Source organism: Pectinophora gossypiella, chromosome 27, assembly GCF_024362695.1.
Source record: "Pectinophora gossypiella chromosome 27, ilPecGoss1.1, whole genome shotgun sequence".
Classification (NCBI taxonomy): Eukaryota; Metazoa; Arthropoda; class Insecta; order Lepidoptera; family Gelechiidae; genus Pectinophora; species Pectinophora gossypiella.
This window is the reverse complement of record NC_065430.1, coordinates 1,027,583-1,050,857: the sequence shown is the minus strand read 5'-3', so window position 1 is coordinate 1,050,857 and position 23,275 is coordinate 1,027,583. Positions and strand designations below refer to the sequence as shown.

Genomic DNA, 23,275 nt, shown 5'->3' with positions numbered 1-23,275 from the left:
ATTTTTACAGTGAATATGCTACGTCACTCTAGTTTTTTAGACCGAATATGCTTCTTGACTCTAGTTTCTTTGAGTGGTTTTACGTATCCTATATCTTTTTTAGTGCGAATATGCATATTCGAGGCGTTTTAGAGTGAAAGTGCTTATTCATTCTTATTTTTAAGAGTGAGTTGGCATGAAGTGACATATCCATTATCCATCAAAATCGGGTTGTTCCAGTGTGAATCGGAATTATATATTTTTTTAAAGATGTGTCATGACCACTATGCCAACTTTTACTGATGGACTTTCCAGGGTACGTTTCCTAAAAACAATATAGATGGCGTTGTTCGAGGATTACGCGGTTATAATCGTAATTAAAACACATAATACCGGGTTCTTACCGCTTTATTATCGGGAGTCTTAATGGTCCCGATTCCTGCAGACACCTCTTAATTTTATTCTAAGTTACACCCGTCATTTTCTAAAAAAGAAAAGGTGCATATGTCTCCATGAAATTGGGAGGTTAAACGAAGTCAAAACTACACAGCGCCATCTATAGGTTTTTTGGGGAACGTAGCCTGGAAAGTAGCTGATTGCGTCGCCATAATTCATGAGTTATTAAATTTTGATACTTGACGTGTAGTTTCTTGGTTGTTCAGGATAAAAGTATTTGAAATTTCGCGCCACACTCGAACGCACACATTTTTTTTTTAATATCAAAACCTTGTTACAATTTTTGTATGAGATCTATAGTATTCTTGTATTGAGATTTCACTGTCTTAGCGTAAACAAGCTACTGCGAATGTTTATCAACTGCTTCCATAGATATACATAACATAAACAGCCTATATACGTCCCACTGCTGGGCACAGGCTTCCCCTCAATCAACCGAAGGGGGTATGGAGCATACTCCACCACGCGGCTCCACTGCGGGTTGGTGGAGGTGTTTTTACGGCTAATAGCGGGGACCAACGGCTTAACATGCCTTCCGAAGCACGGAATCATCTTACTTTTTCGGACAATCAGGTGATTCATGCCTGCAATGTTTTTAAAGCTATTTCGACATTGTCTCCATTGGGAATTGAACCGGAGATCGAGAGCCTAACGCTCTAACCACTATACCACAAAGGCTGTGTGTGGTCAATATTTACTTGGTCAATAGTTATTTACTTTATATGATATGTTATTTTAAAATTACTTTAGTATACGGGGTATGCCTTTCATAATCAATAATTTAAGAGCCACGCTCTTGTCGGTGCAGCATTTTCCATGCTACTTTTTTAGGGAAAAATAGGGCAGTGGTTTCCCTCTTGCCTTCCGCCCCGCAGTACTCTGACGCGATGGCGCCCAGCAATGCTAACACGCACAACGTGATAAAATTATCCATCGATTCAATCTTCTATCGTGTGTGAGGTGAATGACCAACCCCATCAACCCTGGCATCTAGGTTACTTTTGAGCCGCCAAAGGTCCCTGACATGGCTCGTGTAACGATTACTCACTTACATCAGTAAGTAGTAACCGGGACCAACGGCTTATCGTTAACGATTCAATAAATTTGGTCCAAATCGATAAGTATGTTTTCTTCCCGTGGTTTTGTTCGTATTTTGACAGAACGACATGACTTCGGGTTCACATATTAGCGCCAATCGACAAAACGACACAATTATATTGTCAGAATCGATAAAATGAGAAAATTTTATCACGTTTCGCATGTTAGCCCCACAGATTGACAGAGTAGTCTATTTCGAAGCCGTACTATACACCTTTCTTTTCTTTCTCCTGGAAAGATAGGAAGGGGAAGACCAAGAAGAGCTTACATGGAACAGATTAAAGAGAAGGTTAACGTCGTGTCTTATAAGGAGGTGAAGGAATTGGTCTTTCTTCTTCTATCGTGTGGGTTGTGAGGTGGATTACCAACCTCATCACCCCTGGTGTCAGGGTTACTATTGAGCCGCCAAACGCCCCTGACATGGCTTATGTTAACGACTACTTATTTACATCAGTAAGTAGTAACCGGGACCAACGGCTTAACGTGCTTTTGATAGACAAGAATGGAGAATGCTGCACCACCAAGAGCGTGGCTCTTAAATTATTGATGATGACTATACGCCTTTACTGTGTCTTAGTTATAACTCACTAACACGTCCCCACTTCCCCAACAGTAATCGACATCACAACAAATTCTCCCCCAGTGATTGACGTGGATGCCCACGCGGAGGCCCAGGCCGCGGCGGAGGCCGAGCGGCGGGCGGAGGCCGAGCGCCGCGCCACCGCCGAGCGCCTCGAGCGGGAGAGGCAAGAGAGAGAGAAACAGGAAAGAGAGAAACAGGACAAAGAGAAGGCCGAAAACGAAAAGGCCGAGAAGGAAAAGGCCAAACAGGATAGGAGTAGGCCGATATCCAGCACGCCCATATCCGGGACGCCCTGGTAAGTACATGTACATAAACTCATTAATAGCACAAGAGGAAAGTTGATGGTAGGGCTGGCAGACGAAGATCTAGAAGGACTTACATTGACCAAATTGGAGAAGTCCTTAGAAAAGGTTTAGTAGTAGTACTCTGAACCGGCTTGCGTGTATGAAGCGATTGTTGAATGTGATGGAAAGAAGAGAAGTGTGTCAGGATCGAAGCAGATGCTATTCCATAGTCTCTGCTTACCCCGGTGGGAAATAGGCGTGTGTTTGTGTATGTGTGTATACAAATTCCTTTCACACTAAGGTTGCCTGGAAGGTTGCCATTGTAATGTCCTTTACAATACAAATATACTTTATTGCATACAACATACAAAACAAATTTACACAGATGATGATAGTGGAAAGGAAACACTACACACACACACTACTTTATGTTGTGTTTACTTCATCTGTCTACCCTGTTAAGTCGTAAGCTTCTGACCTGAATCTCCCCCCCCCCCCCCCCCCCAGGTGCGTGGTGTGGACGGGCGACGGGCGCGTGTTCTTCTACAACCCGACGGCGCACGCGTCGGTGTGGGAGCGGCCGCCGCAGCTGCTGGGCCGCGCCGACGTGGACCGCGCCGTCTCGCACCCGCCCGACGCGCTGCTGCAGCTGCAGGTGCGCCCACGCTTCATACAAAACACCTCGTCCAACACAGACACCACACAGTCACAGTTTTACATAGGTGGTATACAGGATATGGTCTCCACAGCACAGACAGCCTCCGTGGTCTAGTGGTTAGAGCGTTAGGCTCACGATCTGGAGGTCCGGGTTCGATTCCCGACGGGGATATTGTCGAAAACACTTTGTGAGACTGTCCTTTGTTTGGTAAGGACTTTTCAGGCTTGAATCACCTGATTGTCCGAAAAAGTAAGATTATTCCGTGCTTCGGAGGGCACTTTAAGCCGTTGGTCCCGGCTATAAACACCTCCACCAACCCGCAGTGGAGCAGCGTGGTGGATTATGCTCCATACCCCCTCCGGTTGATTGAGAGGAGGCCTGTGCCCAGCAGTGGGACGTATATAGGCTGATTATGTATGTATACAGGATATGGTAGGTGTTCTGGAATGGCGACCACGCGTCGGACGACGCTCAGTGGGTAGGCCCGCTACAAGGTTGACCGACGATCTAGTGAAGGTCGCGGGAAGCCGCTGGATGCGGGCAGCGCAGGACCGATCGTCGTGGAGATCTTTGGGAGAGGCCTATGCCCAGCAGTGGGCGTCGTACGGCTGATGATGGTCTGAATCCTCTCTTCTTTGACGTTGAAGTATAATGTTTGTGCAGAGGAAGGAGGCGGCTGCTAACAAGGCGGCCAACGGGGAGCTGAAACGAAGCGCCGAGTCCTCCAGCGAAGACTCCGACACGGAACCCATCAAGAAAGCCAAGACAGAGGAGAGTGAGTATAGATAGATCTCTCTCTTTATTTAAGAGCTGCGCTCTTGTCGGTGGAGTAATCGCCTTCAATACTCCATAGGGCGCGTAGAACGGTGGTTGCCCCAATCGCCTTCCGTTCCGCAGTACACCGACCAATTTCTCAATCGGTGATGTTCTAGCTAGAGCCCTACCAGAATCCATTTCCTCGGCCTCCAACCAGTACTGATACCGCTGCTGCCCGGCATCAGGGGTGCGCTTTTGAAGTAGCAGTAGTAGTAGTAGTGGTTTTGTATAGTATAGATAGATAATATACTTTATTGAGCACAATGGACACAAAATACAGGGATAAGAACAACATGTACAGAAAAGCACAACAGGCGGCCTTATTGCTCATGCAGCAATTTCTTCCAGGCAACCTTTGGCAGGTATACTACATAATGAGGGCCTTTCCACCAGAGATCTGCTATGCTACGATGCTACGGATGCGTTTGATATCCACCAACCAATCATATTCATTGGTGCACATAGCATAGCACCGGTGTGGGTATGGGTATGTGTTACTCCAAAGCCGTTGATTGGTCAACGTAACCACGCCCACAGAGAAGCCAGCGGGCACGGGCGCGGGCGGCGCGGGCACGGGCGGCAAGATCGACGCGGGCAAGGAGGCGGCCATCGAGGCCGAGGTGCGCGCGGCGCGGGAGCGCGCGCTGGTGCCGCTGGAGCAGCGCATGCGCGCCTTCCGCGCCATGCTGGAGCACAACGACGTCTCCGCCTTCTCCACCTGGGAGAAAGAGCTGCACAAGATCGTCTTCGACCCCCGCTACCTGCTGCTCACCAGCAAGGAGCGCAAGCAGGTTCGTACGTACACACACACACACACACACATACGCACATCCACACACACACACACACACACACACACACACACTTATTCTCACACATACATACACATACGCGCACACACACACACACACACACACACACACACACACACACACACACACACACACACACACACACACACATACGCACACACACACACACACACACACACACACACACATACGCAGACACACATACGCACACCCACACACGCACGCACACACACATACATAATGTTGTCTATTTGTTATACGAGGTCTATGTTAACACCCTGTATACTTGTGTGTCGCAGGTATTCGACAAGTATGTCCGCGAGCGTGCTGAAGAGGAACGCAAGGAGAAGAAGAACAGACTGCAGCAGAAGAAACTCGCATTCCGCGCGCTCATGGAGGAGGCTAAGCTGCATTCCAAGTTAGTAGACCAACCCACACGGTAGACTAATATCTTGGTGTAAGAAGACTAGGTATGCTCAAAAGTGACAGCTAACATTTCAAGGTTAGCACAGCGGGTGGGAGCTTTCAGCGCTCCCCATTTTTAACCCCTGACGCAAAAACGACGGGGTGTTACAAGTTTGACATGTCTGCGTCTGTCTGTGGCATCGTAGCTCCCAAATGGATGATCCGATTTTAATGCGGTTTTTTTTTGTTTGAAAGGTATATCAGTCGAGAGTGTTCGTAGCTATGTTTGGTGGAAATCGGTTCAGGTCTTAAAGGTCATCAGGTCGTTGTAAGTGTGATAGGAATGTTACAAGCTCAGTTTGCTTGCAAACATATGTGGGATAACGGGTTCTTACCGCGTTTAAATGGGGATATGAGAGAAGAACCCATTATTATGTGCTTTAATTATGATAATAACCGCGTAAACTTAAAACTATGTATAAGTTTAGAGGAGCTCGGTGGCGCAGCGGTAAACGCGCTCGGTCTGCGACTGTTGAAGTCAAGCAACTTTCGCAAAGGCCGGTCATAGGATGGGTGACCACAAAAAAAAAGTTTTTATCTCGAGCTCCTCCGTGCTTCGGAAGGCACGTTAAGCCGTTTGTCCCGGCTGCATTAGCAGTCGTTAATAACCACCAATCCGCACTGGGCCCGCGTGGTGGTTTATGGCCCGATCTCCCTATCCATCATAGGGAAGGCCCGTGCCCCAGCAGTGGGGACGTTAATGGGCTGGTGATGATGATAAGTTTAGCAGTTTTAACCTTTTGTCATAATAATTGAGTACTTTTTTGGTCGGGAGTTTTTTTATTTATTTTTTTCCGGCCAAGTAGTAAATGCCATCTGCGGAAAATCTACAATAAATCACGTCATAAAAAGAAAGGGTATATGGTCGATTATCGGAATTAAGGGGAGTAAGGGGAGAACGGGGGGAGTAAGGGGAGAACGGAAAGAACAACCTATATCCAGCCCAACTGCCAACCTCACCTGCGCGCGTCGGTGCTTCATTATGAGTCGCTGGCGGCGGTGTCCACTGGACGCCGCGGTGCTCCCTGCTAGATAACGGACGAGGCTCTGGCGACCGAGCAATGGCGGTATAACCATACCACCGGTCGGGCAACCGACCGTAGAGGCAACAGCGGCCTTGGAGTTTAAATAACTTCAAAAATGTCTAGAGCAGAAGGCAACGGGAAACCACTGCTTCTATTTTCCCAAGAGAGTCAGCATGAAGGGTCCTCGCAACCCTGATGCTGACCACGGTCCTCAGATATGAGGGACCGACCCAAGAGAGAGATCGGGATTAAACTACATTGACACATGCATAATGTTCCTCCTCGCAGGTCGTCATTCACGGAGTTCTCTTCGAAGCACGGGCGCGACGACCGGTTCAAGGGCATAGACAAGCCGCGCGACAGGGAGACGTACTTCAACGAGTACATAGGCGAGGTCCGCAAGAGGGAGAAGGAAGAGAAGGAGAGGAAGAGAGAGCAGGTGAGTGGCCGCGGGTGTGTGCGGGGGCGCGGGGGAGGTGAGCCGACGGTTTTGGTCCTCTGGTAGATGTTCAGGCTGATTTGAGTCGAAAAAGAACAATATTGTGAACATTCTGTTGCACCAAAAAGGAAAACATTTTATATTATTTGAATAAAAAAAAAACTTACCCTACTTATTAAAAAAAAGAAACATCGATTGATTAAATCGATTTTCTGTACTTTTTATTCGAATACCGTAGAAATGAGGTCTTTGCGTAGCGTCTGCGGTGTGAAGTTGAGTGATAGAGTGAGAAACAGTGTAATAAGACAGAGATGGTGTAAAAGACGATATAGTGACTAAGATTGAGAAGGGAATATTAGGTTGGTTTGGACACGTAGAGCGGATGAAGGATAATAGAATTGCGAAAGCGGTATATAAAGCGAAAGTTGATGGTAGGGCTGGCAGAGGAAGACCTAGAAGGTCGAACATTGACCAAATTGGAGATGTCCTTAGAAAAGGTTCAGTAAGATCTACTCTGAACCGGTGTGCGTGTATGAAACGATTGATGAATGTGAAGGAAGCAAGAGAAGTGTGTCAGGATCGAAGCAAATGGAATTCCGTAGTCTGCTTAGCCCGGTGGGAAATAGGCGTGAGTTTATGTATGTATTAAAATACTTTTTTTTTTTTCTTTTATTAAATAAAAATAACAACCTTAATCTAATACAATTTACTGTCCACCAAAATGGAGGGCCATTTGAACGTGGACTAGCCATCATCACTGGCGTGACGTACAAAGAAGTACGTACGTACGTACTTATCTAGGTACAATGTGGTAATTAGCAGTAATTAGCTTTTCTTATAAAAAAAAAAACCGTGGAAGATGGTGGTTCTTGGCCGGGTTTAATTAATTGCCTTTGGATTTGAATACATTTTTTTTTTATAAATATGTAAAGTTTCTTACACCAAAAAAGAACATATAAAAAAAAAGAAACAAGAATGCTTACGCGGTCTTCTCTTTCCTATCGTGTGGATTATGAGGCGGAATACCAACCCCATCAACCCAGGTGTCAGGGTTATTATTGAGCCGCCATAGGTCCCTGACATGATTCATGTAACGATTACGTACTTACATCAGTAAATAGTAGCTTCAACGGCTTCAGAACCTGTGCATTCGGTTGCAACCACCACGCGGGACCAGTGTGGATTAGTGGTTATTAACGACTGCTAAAGTGCAAAAGCACGTAGGAGCTCGAGATGAAAACTTTTTTTTTGTGGTCACTTCTAAAGTTACTTAACTTCAACAATCGCAGACCGAGCGCGTTTACCGCTGCGCCACCGAGCTCCTCACACCGTTCACCGTGCTATACGTAGTATTATTCTTTATTCTATGCCTGTACTACAAATCGCAAGGAACGGAAGGCAAGAGGGAAACCGCTGCCCTATTTTTCCCTAAAAAAGTAACATGGAAAAAAGCTGCACCGACAAGAGCGTGGCTCTTAAATTGATGATGATGATGACTACAAAACGCGCCGGTGGTGATATTAGTCTTCTCTTCTATCGTGTGGGTTGTGAGGTGTATTACCAACCTTATCAACCCTGGTGTCAGGGTTATTATTGAGTCGCCAAATGCCCCTGACATGGTTCATGTAACGACTACTTACTTACATCAGTAAATAGTGATATTAGTACAAAATTTTATATCTAAAACGTAACGACCCAATTTATATAATGTAATAGTGTGTTTTTTCTTTCTTTTTGGTGTCATGAGATTGAGTTCGCAATAAATACTAATATTTTATTTTTCATACATCTACCAATGACCAAAACTCGACGCTAAATCCTATTAAAATGCTTATAATATTTTAATATAATGTCTATTACAAGAGAAATAATTACGAAAAAGTGATATAACTTTAAGAATATAGATGCCAAGGGCGTAATTACAAGAAAATTAGTTTTAATGACAAATATTTGAACAAAACACTGCTGAATAAAAAAGTATATATTTGTTAACATTTACTGTATCAATATCTGTCGTTTTAAACTAGTTAGGTAAGCGGAATACTTAATATACAGGAAATAAAAATGGAAAAATGGTATATTGAGAACTAACGAAATGATTTCAAAAAAAGGTTCTATGCCTGCCAGACCCTTTGAAAGGTCTAAGCGTTTTAAGCAGTGACATTGGTTCGATAATGAGAGACAAGCCGATTTGGACCTTAGTATATTTCTCCAAGCGTCGAGAGTCAAAGGGTATATTTGTCAAAGCATCGAGAGTCAAAGGGTATATTTGTCAAAGCGTCGAGAGTCAAAGGGTATATTTGTCAAACCGTCGAGAGTCAAAGGGTATATTTGTCAAAGCGTCGAGAGTCAAAGGTCAAAGTGTATATTTCTCAAAGCGGCGAGAGTCAAAGGGTATATTTCTCAAAGCGTCGAGAGTCAAAGTGTATATTTGTCAAAGCGTCGAGAGTCAAAGGGTATATTTCTCAAAGCGTCGAGAGTCAAAGGGTATATTACTCAAAGCGTCGACAATCAGATGTTGTGAACATTGTCACTGTTTGTGCTCAGTATGTTGTCACAGGTTCGAATCCTGTGTATGTATTTATGTGCGAAGTTTTTAAATTCCATGTGCCCGGCAAGAGTGTAATGATTTATAATGAAAATAAATTAAAAATATGGTTAGTTATAACAAGCTGTTATGTTTGAACTTGTAAATAGTATTTTTTTAATAATAAAATTTTTTTCAGGTCACTAAATAAAGTCCATAAATAACAAAACTCGACAGGTTCGAACCCTGTGTTACATTTTGCAAATATCCGGGTTCGATTCCCGGTCCTGTCAACTATTTTTTTTTTAAGCTGGCGCATTATTTTGCTATGCGATTGTGAATGTATTGTGATTATTGTTGAACTTTTTACAATTTGATGCAATTTTTTTTTACAATATTGTTTTGACTTTGATATTTCCTTTAGACCCTTTTTTAAATTAAAAAAATATACTTTTTTATGTTAATTATATTAAATAATCTTTTTAAATAATGACTTAATTTAAAAAAAAGATTATATCAAAGTCATCATGTTCAGTCTTATTGAAACATTGAATTGAAATGATTTTCCCAAGTTATAATTTATATATATGAATTCACTGTGTTCTTACGCTGTTTTTCTTCATAATAGGACGGACGTGTTTCATGATCTAGCTCAAAGAATACCTAACAAAAAAAAAAGAATATTGAAAAAAAAAGCAAAGAAAAAAGGTCTGTTTTTAAAATTTTCGGTCTGTTAACATCAACAACAACCAACAACAATACTTTATTAAACAACATACAAAACAGTTTTACACACATGGACGAAAGAACTTCAACAACTTCCTTTTTCTTTTTTATGAGAACTTCATTTAGGGTTAAAAATAAATGGGGCTTAAAGGAGTCGCCATACTGTGAATGTGGTCACCCGGATCAAACCATATCTCACATAGTGAACAAGTGCCCTCTGCACCGGTTCCCAGGTGGTATAGCCGAGCTGCATTGTGTGACGGATGCAGCAGAGACTTGGCTAAGGGAGCTTAAGCTGGATATCTGATCCAAGCAGGATATTTGTCTGCCATACGCAATAATAATAAGGGTTAAAAAAATGTTATAATCGAAAATAATTTAAAAAACGATTGGCTTGTAGCGAAAGCACACTCCAGACACTCGTTTTACACAGACACTACACATTGACGTTATCGTACACGCACATCTGTGTGTGTGACGTCTGACACCATACAATTGAAGACTAAACTATGTCCGAGGGGGTGAAGTAAACTCAGCTCAGCCGCTGGTGGGGAGCGGAGAGTTGCTCTTCTGTACGTAGTATTCATCCTTATTCTATGGCGAAACTATACAACTAGTTTCCGTACATTACTGTGTCAATGGTCCCGATTCCTGGAGACACCGCCTAATTTTATTTTAAGTTATATCCGTCATTTTCATATCCGTCGAAAAGGAAAGGGACGGATGATTCACAGCTCTTAATTTTAGGATGAATGTGTCGGGTTATTGACTGATGTAAAATTTTAGACGGTTGGTTTAGATTTGTGCTTAAAATTGACGTGTGTTCCATGAATTTTATGCTTGTCGATTACCCGTCCCTTTCCTTTTCGGCGGATAAGAAAATGACAGATATAACTTAAAATAAAATTAGATGGTATTTACAGGAATTAGCACCAATGGCTACGTAACTGATACCGGGTTCTTACCGCTTTAACATCAGGCATATGAGACTCCGGGGGGGTTAAAATGGCCACATCGAAGCAATTTATCTAAAAAAGTAATATTGCAATTTGAATAAAAGTAAGTAAGGTTCATCATATCCATCTTTGGACTTCGTATCAACAGTGGCTGCAAGTTGTCTTTGATTACTTGTGGCTCTGCCCACCCCATTAGGGATTACGGCCGTGAGTTTATGTATGTATGTATGTAATAAAAGTAAGTGCGCAATGCAAACAAATGTCAAATAGCAATATTACTTTATTAGATGAATTGTTTCGTTGTGGCCGTTTTAATCCCGCTGGTATTTCACAACTGTTGCAAGTGCCATGATCATAGGATCACTGGTGAAATTGAAGTGAAGTAGGTAGACAAGCAATGTTGTCAGAAACACATTTATCAACATACATAAACAGCCTATATACGTCCCACTGCTGGGCACAGGCCTCCCCTCAACCAACCGGAGGGGGTTAAATCAAATCAACCATTTACATGATACGTGTCAACTGACTTAAAAACAGAATTGTTTTAAATCATAAAGTTTTTATTAAAATCGGAGTTTTGAAAACGGTTTAGAGGAACATTTGAGCGAGGTCACGACAACACGGCCGACCATGATACTTCAAATAGTGAGAGTGACGCGGGATGTCTCTGTAGCAGCGACCAGTGGGCGCGCAGCGGCGGCGGCGGCGGACCGGCAGCTCGGGCGTGGTCACTTGACGATTAGATAGCCTTTAGCGGGAAAACAAAAAAAAAATCGGTGAATTTGAGCGGAAGTTTCGATAAATTGAGCGGAATTTTCGGTAAATCGAGCGGAAGTTTCGGTAAATTGAGCGGAATTTTCGGTGAATTGAGCGGAAGTTTCGGTGAATTGAGCGGAATTTTCGATAAATTGAGCGAAAGTCTCGGTGAATGTAAAATCATAAGATTTGAGTCCTTAATTCGGGGGACATGTTTGATGATAGGCGCGGAAGAATGTTAACGAAAAAATCACAATTGCAGATAGAAATTTCTTGAAAAATTGTGGGGATTATAGTCGAATTGGCCCGAATGAAAGAAGACCATTTTGTGTCTAACGCAGAACACAAAATGGCGGCGTTAAATACGCCAAATGTCGTTGAGCTAAAGAAAAGAGATTATAAATGGTAATTTAAAATTTTGTTTAAATCTACTTACATTGTTTTAATTGAGACGTTTCGAAAGAGGGTTTTTTCTAATATAAATATTAAATGAATAAAATCGTCAACTGGTCACCCCGTTTCGCCACAAACTATATAAGGTTAGATATAATTTTAAGCAGACCCAAATAAAATAACTATATTCTAGAAAAATTTGATCCTAACAAAAAGACAAAAATTATTTTTTTGTCGGTAAGTCGATTTTATTATATAAAGACCCCCCAAAGCTTCAAAGAATACTGCATGCTTAAAAAATGTATTGTGGCAGTGTTGCCAGGCTTTGATAAAGACAACTCAGTTGGTGATGGGTTGCTGTACGAAAAAAAGAAAAAAATATGTAGTAAAAATATATGTATATAGTAAAATTTTTAGAAAGATTTGAATCAGAGAAATCCAAACTAATCGATTTTTTTTTCAGGTTTTTTTGTTTATTTATTTCGCTACAAAAATAATCACGAAGGCTTTTGTAAATTGTCGAGTGTTGCCAGTAATTTCCCTCTCAATTCTGCATTTTCTTTTTTAAATATTCAACGACAAATCAAACTCAAAAATGAAAAAGGACTGCACCGATTTTGATACAAAAACTTAATTAAAAAACATACTTCGTGGTTATTTCTGTATTGAAATCAAAGATACAAAATTAGAGATATTGAGAGATAAATTTAAAAAGTAAAAGTTATAAATATTGTTAAAGAAACAAATTAGATTCAGTATTGTCCTATTAAGAAATAAAAATGTAAATCGAACATAATCGAGAATATTTTCCTCTAATATGAAAACAATTTTACGGGTATTACGAAATGTAAACCACATAGATTTTAAGCTGATTTAAATATCTATGTTTTCAACTATTATTTCCTGTAGTAACACTTAAAAAAAACTACAAAATTTATACTACTAGCAACACTGGCCAAATCCTTGACAATTGTTATGAAATTACCCTATTATTATTTAACACAAATTAATAGGTTTATGACCTCAATGGGACCTATTACCAATGAACATTATTATCGTAATTGCTATGGTCATAGACCGTATTATACAATTTTAATAGAGTTTTCAAGCTACTAAAAATCTTAAGGGTTACAATTTTGTATTTAAAGAAAGTTATTTTTCCAATTCTATTACTATGTATACTCCGCTATGACAATTTGTCGATATGTATGTATGTTTGGTAGTCAGACTACACACTAGAAATGTATATAGGCTTATGGCTAAGCACGTGGGATGTCGTAAAACCGATTAACACTTTCAAGGACAGAACGTCTAATGACGTTCCGATTCCAAAGTATCATACTATCTATTATGAACCATCAATGTCCCATGGTCGCTGCCCGTGAAAGGGTTAAAGGAATAGCAATAGACCGATACACTGATCGGACGTTCAGGAAACACATGCGCGTGGTAGTTATACAAATCCACCACGTTGCCAGTTCGTCGCCTCGTCGCTTGCATCATTATATACATTCCTTTTAGAGCATGAACTGCCTCTGTGGTCCAGTGAGCGTTGGTCTCACGATCTGGAGGCCCCGGGTTCGAATCCCGCTGGGGACATTACAAAAATCACTCTGTGATCCTACTTTGGTTATGACATTACAGGCTGATCACTTGATTGTCAGAAAGGTAGATGATCCGTGCTTCGGAAGGCACGTTAAGCCGTTGGTCCCGGTTACTATTTACTGATGTAAGTGAGTAATCGTTACATGAGCCATGTCAGGGGCCTTTGACGGCTCAATAGTAACCCTGACACCAGGGTTGATGAGGCTGGTATTCCACCTCACAACCTACACGATAAGAAGAAGAGCGTGGGTCGCCATTTCTGTTCTATCTTCTCGTCCAATTTTTTGAGCGCTCATGTTCGATCTACGATACTTATACAGAGTGTTAGTGACACCGTAACGAAAACTTTGAAGAATGATTCAGACCATGATTCTGAGTTGATATGAAGTGGAATTTCCTGTTGGAAAATTCATAAATTTTATACTACACTCTGTCATCATTATCATCATCACCAGCCCATTAACGTCCCCACTGCTGGGGCACGGGCCTTCCCTATGGATGGATAGGGAGATCGGGCCTTAAACCACCACGCGGGCCCAGTGCGGATTGGTGGTTATTAACGACTGCTAATGCAGCCGGGACCAACGGCTTAACGTGCCACACTCTGTATACTATTTAAAATAAAGTCATAGTATTGCGAACTGGCAACGTGGTGGATTTGTATAACTACCACGCGCATGTGTTTCTTGATCGTCCGATCGCTCGGTCAATCGGCCCAATCGGATTTCTTTTTCCCATTAAAGCCATAAGAAAGAAGCCACCGCGTCGGCTTATCGGACGAACGGGAAATTTTGTAAAAAAAAAGTTACTACAAAGTTAGTGACTTAAAAGATGGGAATGTACGTCTGGAATTCAGTATTATGCAGCCAAATAATTGACTCTCGCATTCCCGAGTCTATGCTTTAAATTTATATTATGCTGTTAAATAGCGGAGTAGACGAAGTATTATCTAACTCTCTTATGTTGAAGATGTGTATGGTATTGTATGTAAATTTATGTATGTATGTAAAAAGGTCATAAACAATCGTCAAGATATGTATGTGTGTGTTGGTGTATGTATGTATAATAAAAAAAGAAACTTTTTTTTTGTATGGGTTGTAACGTCACTCGAAGTCACCAACAGATTGATTGATAAGGACAAATTGGCTCAATAGAGTGTGCTCTGTAAAAGGTCAGGGTTCGATTCCCGATGAAGGCATTGCAAGTAATAATAAGTGTTGTTAGTTTTTTTTTGTGCCCAGTAGTGGGACGTATATAGGCTGTTTAATGTAAATAATGATTAATACTTTTTATGCTGATTAGTTACCCGTAAGGTTGGTTTCCTCTGAAAGATAAAGAATTAAAAATAGAAATGGTGTAGGTTACGACAAATGAAAGTAAAGGTACGAATAGTATTTATTAAAAAAAAAAAACGCTAAGTAAAATTATAAAAATGTATTTAAAAGTTGCAGCGAATTACTACATTTACGGATATGATAAGTAGTCATCATCAGTCCATTAACGTCCCCACGGCTGGGGCACGGGCCTTCCCTCTGGATGGATAGGGAGTACGGGCCTTAAACCGCCACGCGGGCCCAGTGCGGATTGGTGGTTATTAACAACTGCTAATGCAGCCGGGACCAACGGCTTAACGTGCCTTCCGAAGCACGGAGGAGCTCGAGAAGAAAACTTTTTTTTTGTGGTCACCCACCCTTCGACCGGCCTTTGCGAAAGTTGCTTAACTTCAACAATCGCAGACCGAGCGCGTTAACCGCTGCGCCACCGAGCTCTTCAAGATAAGTAGTATGACGAATTAATCGACAAGCGCGCGTGCGGCGGCGGCGGGGTCGGTCGGGAAGTGGAGGGGAGGGGCGTCGCGGCGCTCCTGTCATTCCCTATTGTTGCATCGCGCATGCGCGCGTGTTGGTGTTGCCAATAATAATAATTAAAAGAATAGAAATTGTTTGTTATAAAAGGACGCCACACACAAAGACAAGAGAAATATCACTTAAAAATTAATATCTTCACCAGCTCGGTTCGAACCCCGGTACAGGACCGACCATCACCTTTCCTGGTGGGTACCTTGACCACCTTGGTACCTGACTTAGCCATGTCAGGGGCCTTTGGCGGCTCAGTAACAACCCTGACGCCAGGGTTGATGAGGTTGGTATTCCTCCACACGATAAGAACACCGGACTTACACCAATCATTACTAATTTAAGAGCCACGCTCTTGTCGATGTAGCATTCTCCATGCTACTTTTTTAGAGAAAAATGAGGCAGTGGTTTCCCTCTTGCCTTCCGCAGTGCTCTGTCTGACGCGAGTGGGATGGCGCCCAGAGTAGTCTATTTCAAAGCCGTATCTCCGCCGTAACTCCTGTCCTCCGCCTCTGAATATTGTCAATATGACAGTTACTACTGCCATCTGTCATCTGAGCTTCTATTTTTGCAAGTTTTTACCACGCACTTCCCCGTGTTGCCAGTTCGGCGCCTAATCGCGCACTGAGGGAAAGTACTGTCAATGCTATATTAACAGTAACTTTGCGTCCCACTTTATGAGCGCTGATGTTCAATTCACGGTAGTAGTAGTTGGTAATGTGACTACGGATCGACGATCCAACAGTACTCGTGGGCGCTCTCGTCCGAAACGGGTTGAAATTCGCGTGAGTGTCGCCGGCGAGTCAGCCTACCAGGTGAATCCCTGTTGAAGGAGGCCCGGTAAGCGACTCCAGCCAGGAGGTACGAGTCTTCATTTGAGGTGTGGCGAGCACAGTCCGAGGGTTCGGACCGGCTCAAACCGGCGAGAGACTGGTTTGCGGAAAGAAGATATAAATAAATAGATCCAACGGTGTTAAGTTGGAAGTTGTATATATACGTCGCGCTGTGAAAACTTCGATAGCGCGTTTCAGGACTGCGTTGAGTGATGCGCGCGCCATCTGTTGGTTATTAGCGGAATTAGCTCGCCAACTAGTTGAAGTCACAATTGAAATACGAACCTTTACTTTCATTCCGTCGGATTACTAATGAATCATTGTTTTTCAGGAAATAATCACGCATTCTTTCCACAGGTTTTAATCAATATTCCATCTCTTTTCAGCGGCTAATTGTTTTTTTCAGGTGCCGAATACTAGCGTACTGTCTAAGCGATTAGGTCTATAGTGAGTTAGTCTGTGGTACCATGGATGTTTTTTGTGTCTTGGTTTTGTTTTAAGTGGTTTCTGGAGGGATAAAAAAAAAACAAAAAAATCGTTCAATACTAATTGGGTAGTCTCCTAGCTCAAAGATATATAATGAAATTCCGATTGCTAAATAATGACAGACCTAAAACTGACGTTAAAACATTTTCCTTTTTAAGTTTATAAATTTTACGTGATCACTTAAGATCCACGCTCTTGTCGGCGTAGCATTCTCCATGCTACGTTTTAGGGAAAAATAGCGCAGTGATTTCCCTTTTGCCTTCGCCCCGCAGTACTGTCTGACGCGAGTGGGATGGCGCCCAGAATAGTATATTTCAAAGCCGCAAATTTTACATAACAAGTTCGATGTTTTATGACGTTTTTCTATGATGTCACAGTGTGCTTTATTCCGGCCAAGTAGTTAATGCCATCTGCGGCAAATCTACAATAAGTCATGTCAAAAAAACTAATTCCATAGTAAAACAATGCCTACTCCGGTTTATCAATCAGTGTGAATAAAATGAAAAATTCACGCTGACAATATCCGCGACCAGATTCAGAATGTTTTAATGTTTACTTGGTCGGACAATTGGGGACCACTGAGGGCTCTCACCCGGTACAAAATTTAAGACAATAGGGTGCAAATAATAATAATAATTCTTTATTAAAATTCAATAGGACTCACACACATTACATAATACATAAATTGTATTAAAATAAACATACAATATAAATTAAAATAAAATACCTATTTCCTATTTGCGTCCCTGTGCAAAGACCACCAGTGTTTAAAAATAGGACTGGCGACCCCTTCGCAAAGTCGGGCGCGAACTTCGACTCAGGGCGTCGTCTGAAAGGATAATATTTGAAAGAACTAATCGACTCTAGTGGGTCGCTTAATTAGTGGAAATGTCAAATGTCTAACTGTATATTTAAGAAGTCAAAAATCAATTCAATCATTTATTCGCATAGCATTCATTGTAACAACAAGTCATTTGGATGGTTAACATACATATATAGTCACGGTTATTTCCCACCGGGGTAAGCAGAGACTATGGAATTCCATTTGCTTCGATCCTGATACACTTCTCTTGCTTCCGCCACATTCATCAATCGTTTCGTTCCACGCCGGTTCACAATTCTTACTAAACCTTTACTAAGGACATTTCCAATCAGTCATTCTGTTCCCAGATCTGTATTTGTAAACAAGTGTAATAATTCGCGTATCGTTAGAAATAGATTGCCATAAAACTACGGAATAGAAGACAGGTGGGAAAGGCTCTAACGCGCGCCATAGAGGCAGCCAATCAGCTCGCGACACCAAACACTTCAGGACCCCGACACCGACCCCGCCGGCGTGGACGACGATTTCCCTCATTCAGCGCTTATCGCTATCGACCCACTAGGGTCGATTAATTCTTTCAAATATTTTTCTTCTCAGACGACGCCCTGAGCCGAGGTTCGCGCCCAACTGGGCACCCTCAGGCCTGTTGTCTTAAACGTTGTACCGGGTGGAGCCTTCAGCGCTCCCCATTTGTCCGGCCAAGTAGTTAATGCCATCTGCGGCAAATCTACAATAAGTCACGTCAAAAAAAAAAAGCTCTAACGCGCACCGCTGTCGCCGGTTCAACCCCACACTCTCTTTCACTACTACTCCTGCAAACAGACAACTACGATAGCTCTACTGCTTCTCAAATTCGATAGCCAGTTTACCGGCAATGTATATTTTATGTGATAGGCTGCAATTTTATCATTGACATTCGAAAGTTTTTTTTTAGTAAATAGCCGATGAAACTAAAGTTCACAAGGAGAAAATTAATTTGAAAACAATTCTCGGTCAAAAACTCGGTCGGGACTTGAACCCGCAGCTCTTGTGAAGCCAGCACGAATGAGTGCTATAAAAAAAAAAGAAAAAAAATTGTCACCGTAAAATTGTCAGATTATAATCTATCTCGCGAGATTGTGAACTGTCTAAAAATTGTGAACCGTAATATATGGCTTACAATTCAACGTATTATTATTCGTCAGATTATAATCTGTCGGAGTGAAACCGTCAAATTGTGAAAAGAATTCGCGCGCTGATTGGTTAAACAGCATATCCGCGCCGTAACCTAAAGGGAAAGGTCATTGACTAACTGACTCATCATCTCTCTCTCCTTGGCATTTATTATTCCCATCTAATGCTGGGGTCTGCCTTCTTCGTACTTCTCTTCCACTTCGCTCTATCAGACATGTCGTTCTCGGAGACATTGCACATGCACAGGTCCTTTTTGATCACATCCGCCCATCTTGTTTCTGGTCGTCCTCTTGGTCTAAGCCCTGGTATGTTTAGATTGGCTGTAACATTACCCACATAATCTGGAGGTCTTCTTTTTACGTGCCCAAACCAACGAAGCCTGCTCTCACCATGAAATCTCATAAACTACAAGTTCTAGAACTGGATAGAAGTCCCAAATTTTGCATGGTTCGAGATTCGGTAACATAGTTACACTTTGAATCGTCGTTTTTTACATAACGAACGTCTCATCCGCCTAAAACTACTGCAGCTTCTCACCTGTATGGCCGGGGAAAAGAAGCTGCAAGAAAAACCTCCAACAGTGCCTTAGATGTTCTTTTTTGAAATCAAATAATACTGTTATACAATTTAGTAATTCGGCTACCTAATATCAGTTCCCAGGCAGCTAATCTCATGCATTCATATCTTCTAAATAATCACTAACCTTATAATAACCTTATTTACAAAGTTTCTTTTTAATCCTGTCTTATAACTGTTCGAAAGTAAATTCTGAATGGCAATGGGAATCTTATTGTAAAAACGTCTACATTGCCTCTTAATAGATTTAGTGATGTTATTCAGTCAACTCACATGTAACGAGGTAACTACTTTTTAGGGAAAAATAGGGCAGTGGTTTCCCTCTTGCCTTCCGCAGTACTCTGTCTGACGCGAGTGGGATGGCGCCCAGAGTAGTCACTTTCAAAGCTGTACTAGGACTCCTGTCCTCCGCCTCTGAATAGTACCGACATTCTAGTCTGTTCTATTGTGTACAAATAAATAAATTATTACATAACATATATAACATAAACTGCCTATATTCGTCCCACTGCTGGGCACAGGCCTCCGCTCAATCAACCGGTGGGGGTGTGGAGCGTACTCCACCGCGCTGCTCCACTGCGGGTAAATAAATTATTAAATAATATCGCCTCCAGAAATATCCGCCACAACTTTTTACTTACCAATTTTTTTCGAGTCAACTCCACAAGAAAACATCCATAAACCGCGGACTCAACTCACTCATCCCGTTGCGCACCAGTCAATTCCACTCTCTTACTCTTTCTTCTCCTTCTAGGCTAAAGCGGAGTTCATAGCTCTGCTAAAAGAGAAGGCGGTGGATCGCCACGCCCGCTGGGCCGACGCGAAGAAAAAAGTTGACGCCGAGCCCAAGTACAAGGCGGTTGAAAGCAGCGCGCTTCGAGAAGACTACTTCAGGGAGTACTGCAAGCTTGTCAAAGAAGAGAGGAAGAAGGAGAAAGACGCCAAAGAAAAGGGTGAGTTTTTTTTTAATAAGCCCACGACACTATTTTGACATGTAGTCGTTACATGAGCCATGTCAGGGGCCTTTGGCGGCTCAGTGTGAAAAAAAAAACGACACAGGCCGATCACCTGATTGTCCGAAAGTAAGACGGTCCGTGCTTCGGAAGACACGTTAAGCCGTTGGTCCCAGTTACTACTTACTGATGTAAGTAAGTAGTCGTTACATGAGTCATGTCAAGGCCTTTCGCGGCTCAATAGTAACCCTGACACCAGGGTTGATGAGGTTGGTAATCCACCTCACAACCCACACGATATTAGAAGCTCACGACTATATCCGAATTGTTTTTTTTTTTATATTATGTTATTGGGACGGGTAATCGACAGGCATAAAATTTATGGAACACACGTCAATTTTAAGCACAAATCTAAAACAACCGTCTAAAAATTTTGCATCGGCCAATAACCCGGCAGAATAAGTTGACAGCACACGTCAAACGGTTTGCATACCAGCGAGATACCTTTTGGATTCCCCGGGTTATTCATTAATTTACTCATTCTTACTCAAATTAAGAGCTGTCGATCATCCGTCCCTTTCCTTTTCGGCGGAGAAGAAAATGACAGGTATAACTTAAAGTAAAATTAGGTGTCTGCAGGAATCGGGGCCAGTATAATTATTCACTTTTATCAAATTCAAATTCAAAAATATCTTTATTCAGTAGGTAACATAGTTACACTTTGAATCGGCAATTTTTACATAACGAACGTTTCATCCGCCTAAAACTACTGCAGCTTCTCACAACCTGTATAGCCGGGGAAAAGAAGCTGCAAGAAAATCCTCGGCACAGGGCCCTAGACGTTCTTTAAAAAAATAAACTAAACTAAAAGAAAAAAAAATATCTTCCATCATCAAACGGTTCAGTATTATATGAAACTGTATTTGTATCAGCCGTTCGAATTTTCAATCACTTACCCACCGAAATAAAATTGTTAGAGGGTAAGACATTTCAAAAACGTCTAAAAAATTGGCAAGTTGATATGGAATTTTATGACTTGAATGAATATTTTCAACAACAATGATATTTAAAATTGACAAATGTATATAATGTGACTAATAGGCTAGTTTCCAACTAGTCAAATCAGTTACTTTTTACTTAACGTCAAAACACGAAATTACTATGGAATTTGTATGAAAAAGCACTCTGTGACGTCATAGAAAAACGTGACAAAATGTCGGACTTATTATTACGTTTTTCTTGATTAAAATTCATAAATAAGTTTAATAGAAAAAAGAAAATGTTTTTCGTTAGTTTTAGATGTGTCTTTATTTAGTAATCAGAATTTCATAATTTATCTTGAACCTAGTACACGACCCAATTATTAGGTACGGTCACGAGCACTAATATGTATACACTTTGGTACCATGTCACATTAACTTTTTTGACAAATGAAACCGTAAGTCTCATTAAATGTGAAATATGATAGTGCGACAGGGTTCTAAAGTGGATACATGATATTGCTCATGACTGTACTTACTTAATTCCTTGATGCTTAATACTGACATTGTTTGTAATATTGTACGTCCGACATGGACATGCTGTTGGGACAATATAATAATGTTTGACACCTGCATGTATCTACTTCTCTTCTTCTTCTAGTGCCTGTCCATTACTGGACGTTGGCCGTCAGCTTTGAGAACTCTTCTCTGTCAGAAGCAAGACGAAACAGCTGTTCTACGGTTGTAACGCCGGTCCATTCGCGGATGTTCCGCAGCCATGACTTCTTCCTCCTCCCTCGACGTCTTTTCCCTTCAATTTTGCCCATCATAATTAATTGAAGCATCTGGTATCTTTCATTCCTAATGTATCTACACAGCTTCTCGATAAATGTTTCTTGTTTCTTGCGGGTTCTGTAACTGCTAAATGTTAAAGTGTTTTATGCCATTTCCAGATCGAGACCGCAGCAGTAAAAAGGAGAAGAAAGACAAGGAGAGGGACAAAGAAAAGGAAGAAGAGAAGAAGAAGGAGGGAAAAGAGAAAAAGAAGAAGGAAAAGGGCGGCGACGTGAGTTGATTTCCATTATATATACGCTTAAGTCGTCTTTGGTGATCTTTCCCTCATTCAGCGCTTATCGCTATCGACCCTCTAGGGTCGATTAATTCTTTCAAATATTCTTCCTCTCAGACGACACCCTGAGCCGAGGTTCGCGCCCAACTGGGCACCCTCAGGCCTGTTGTCTTAAACGTTGTACCGGGTGAGAGCCTTCAGCGCTCCCCATTTGTCTGGCCAAGTAGTTAATGCCATTTGCGACAAATCTACAATAGGTAATAGTAGTATTTTCTTCATCTATCTCCCGACGACCCGATTACTCTAGCCATAGAGGCAGCCAATCAGCTCGCGACACCAAGCACTTCAGGACCCCGATACCGACCCCGCCGGCGTGGTCGACGATTTCCCTCATTCAGCGCTTATCGCTATCGACCCACTAGGGTCGATTAATTCTTTCAAATATTTTTCCTCTCAGACGACGCCCTGAGCCGAGGTTCGCGCCCAACTGGACACCCTCAGGCCTGTTGTCTTAAACGTTGTACCGGGTGAGAGCCCTCAGCGCTGCCCATTTGTCCGGCCAAGTAGTTAATAAAAATAAGTAAATAAAAAGAGTTTTTGGACGTGATCCATAGAGGTTAGTAAAACAAATTAATCCAGTGTTAGTAACAGAACAATTGATAACATAATAATTAACTTTGTATCAAAGTGGCTGCCAAAAATTCCATTTTTCTTTTGACTTATTTACGAAATAAGTTTATTTAAATTACCGTGTGGGTTGTGAGGTGGATCACCAGCCCACCAGGGCGGACTACGCAGATAAAAACAGCATTCTTATTTAATATAAAAAAATCAATATGATCTTCTTCTTTGCTTCTATGCTGTTCTTGGAGCAAATAAAAAAACATAGAAAACGTTCAGCTGCTTGTCTTCCCGGGCATGTCGCAAAAACCGACAGAGGGATCG

At 41.9% G+C, this 23,275-nt stretch overlaps 1 protein-coding gene across 6 annotated transcripts in view; it reads left to right on the top strand.

The window, feature by feature from the left end:
• The window catches only part of LOC126378813 (transcription elongation regulator 1), a 75,802-nt gene that overhangs the window by 19,133 nt on the left and 33,394 nt on the right, over positions 1 to 23,275 (top strand). For 4 of the 6 annotated variants that reach the window (XM_050027226.1, XM_050027228.1, XM_050027224.1 and 1 more), the window contains 8 exons: positions 2,147 to 2,411; positions 2,908 to 3,055; positions 3,722 to 3,833; positions 4,412 to 4,665; positions 4,986 to 5,104; positions 6,465 to 6,615; positions 20,083 to 20,281; positions 22,215 to 22,327. In XM_050027226.1, coding sequence (XP_049883183.1) covers positions 2,147 to 2,411; positions 2,908 to 3,055; positions 3,722 to 3,833; positions 4,412 to 4,665; positions 4,986 to 5,104; positions 6,465 to 6,615; positions 20,083 to 20,281; positions 22,215 to 22,327 — 1,361 coding nt within the window. The remainder of the gene's footprint in view (positions 1 to 2,146; positions 2,412 to 2,907; positions 3,056 to 3,721; positions 3,834 to 4,411; positions 4,666 to 4,985; positions 5,105 to 6,464; positions 6,616 to 20,082; positions 20,282 to 22,214; positions 22,328 to 23,275) is intronic. The other 2 variants (XM_050027227.1, XM_050027225.1) reach the window with 1 other exon arrangement.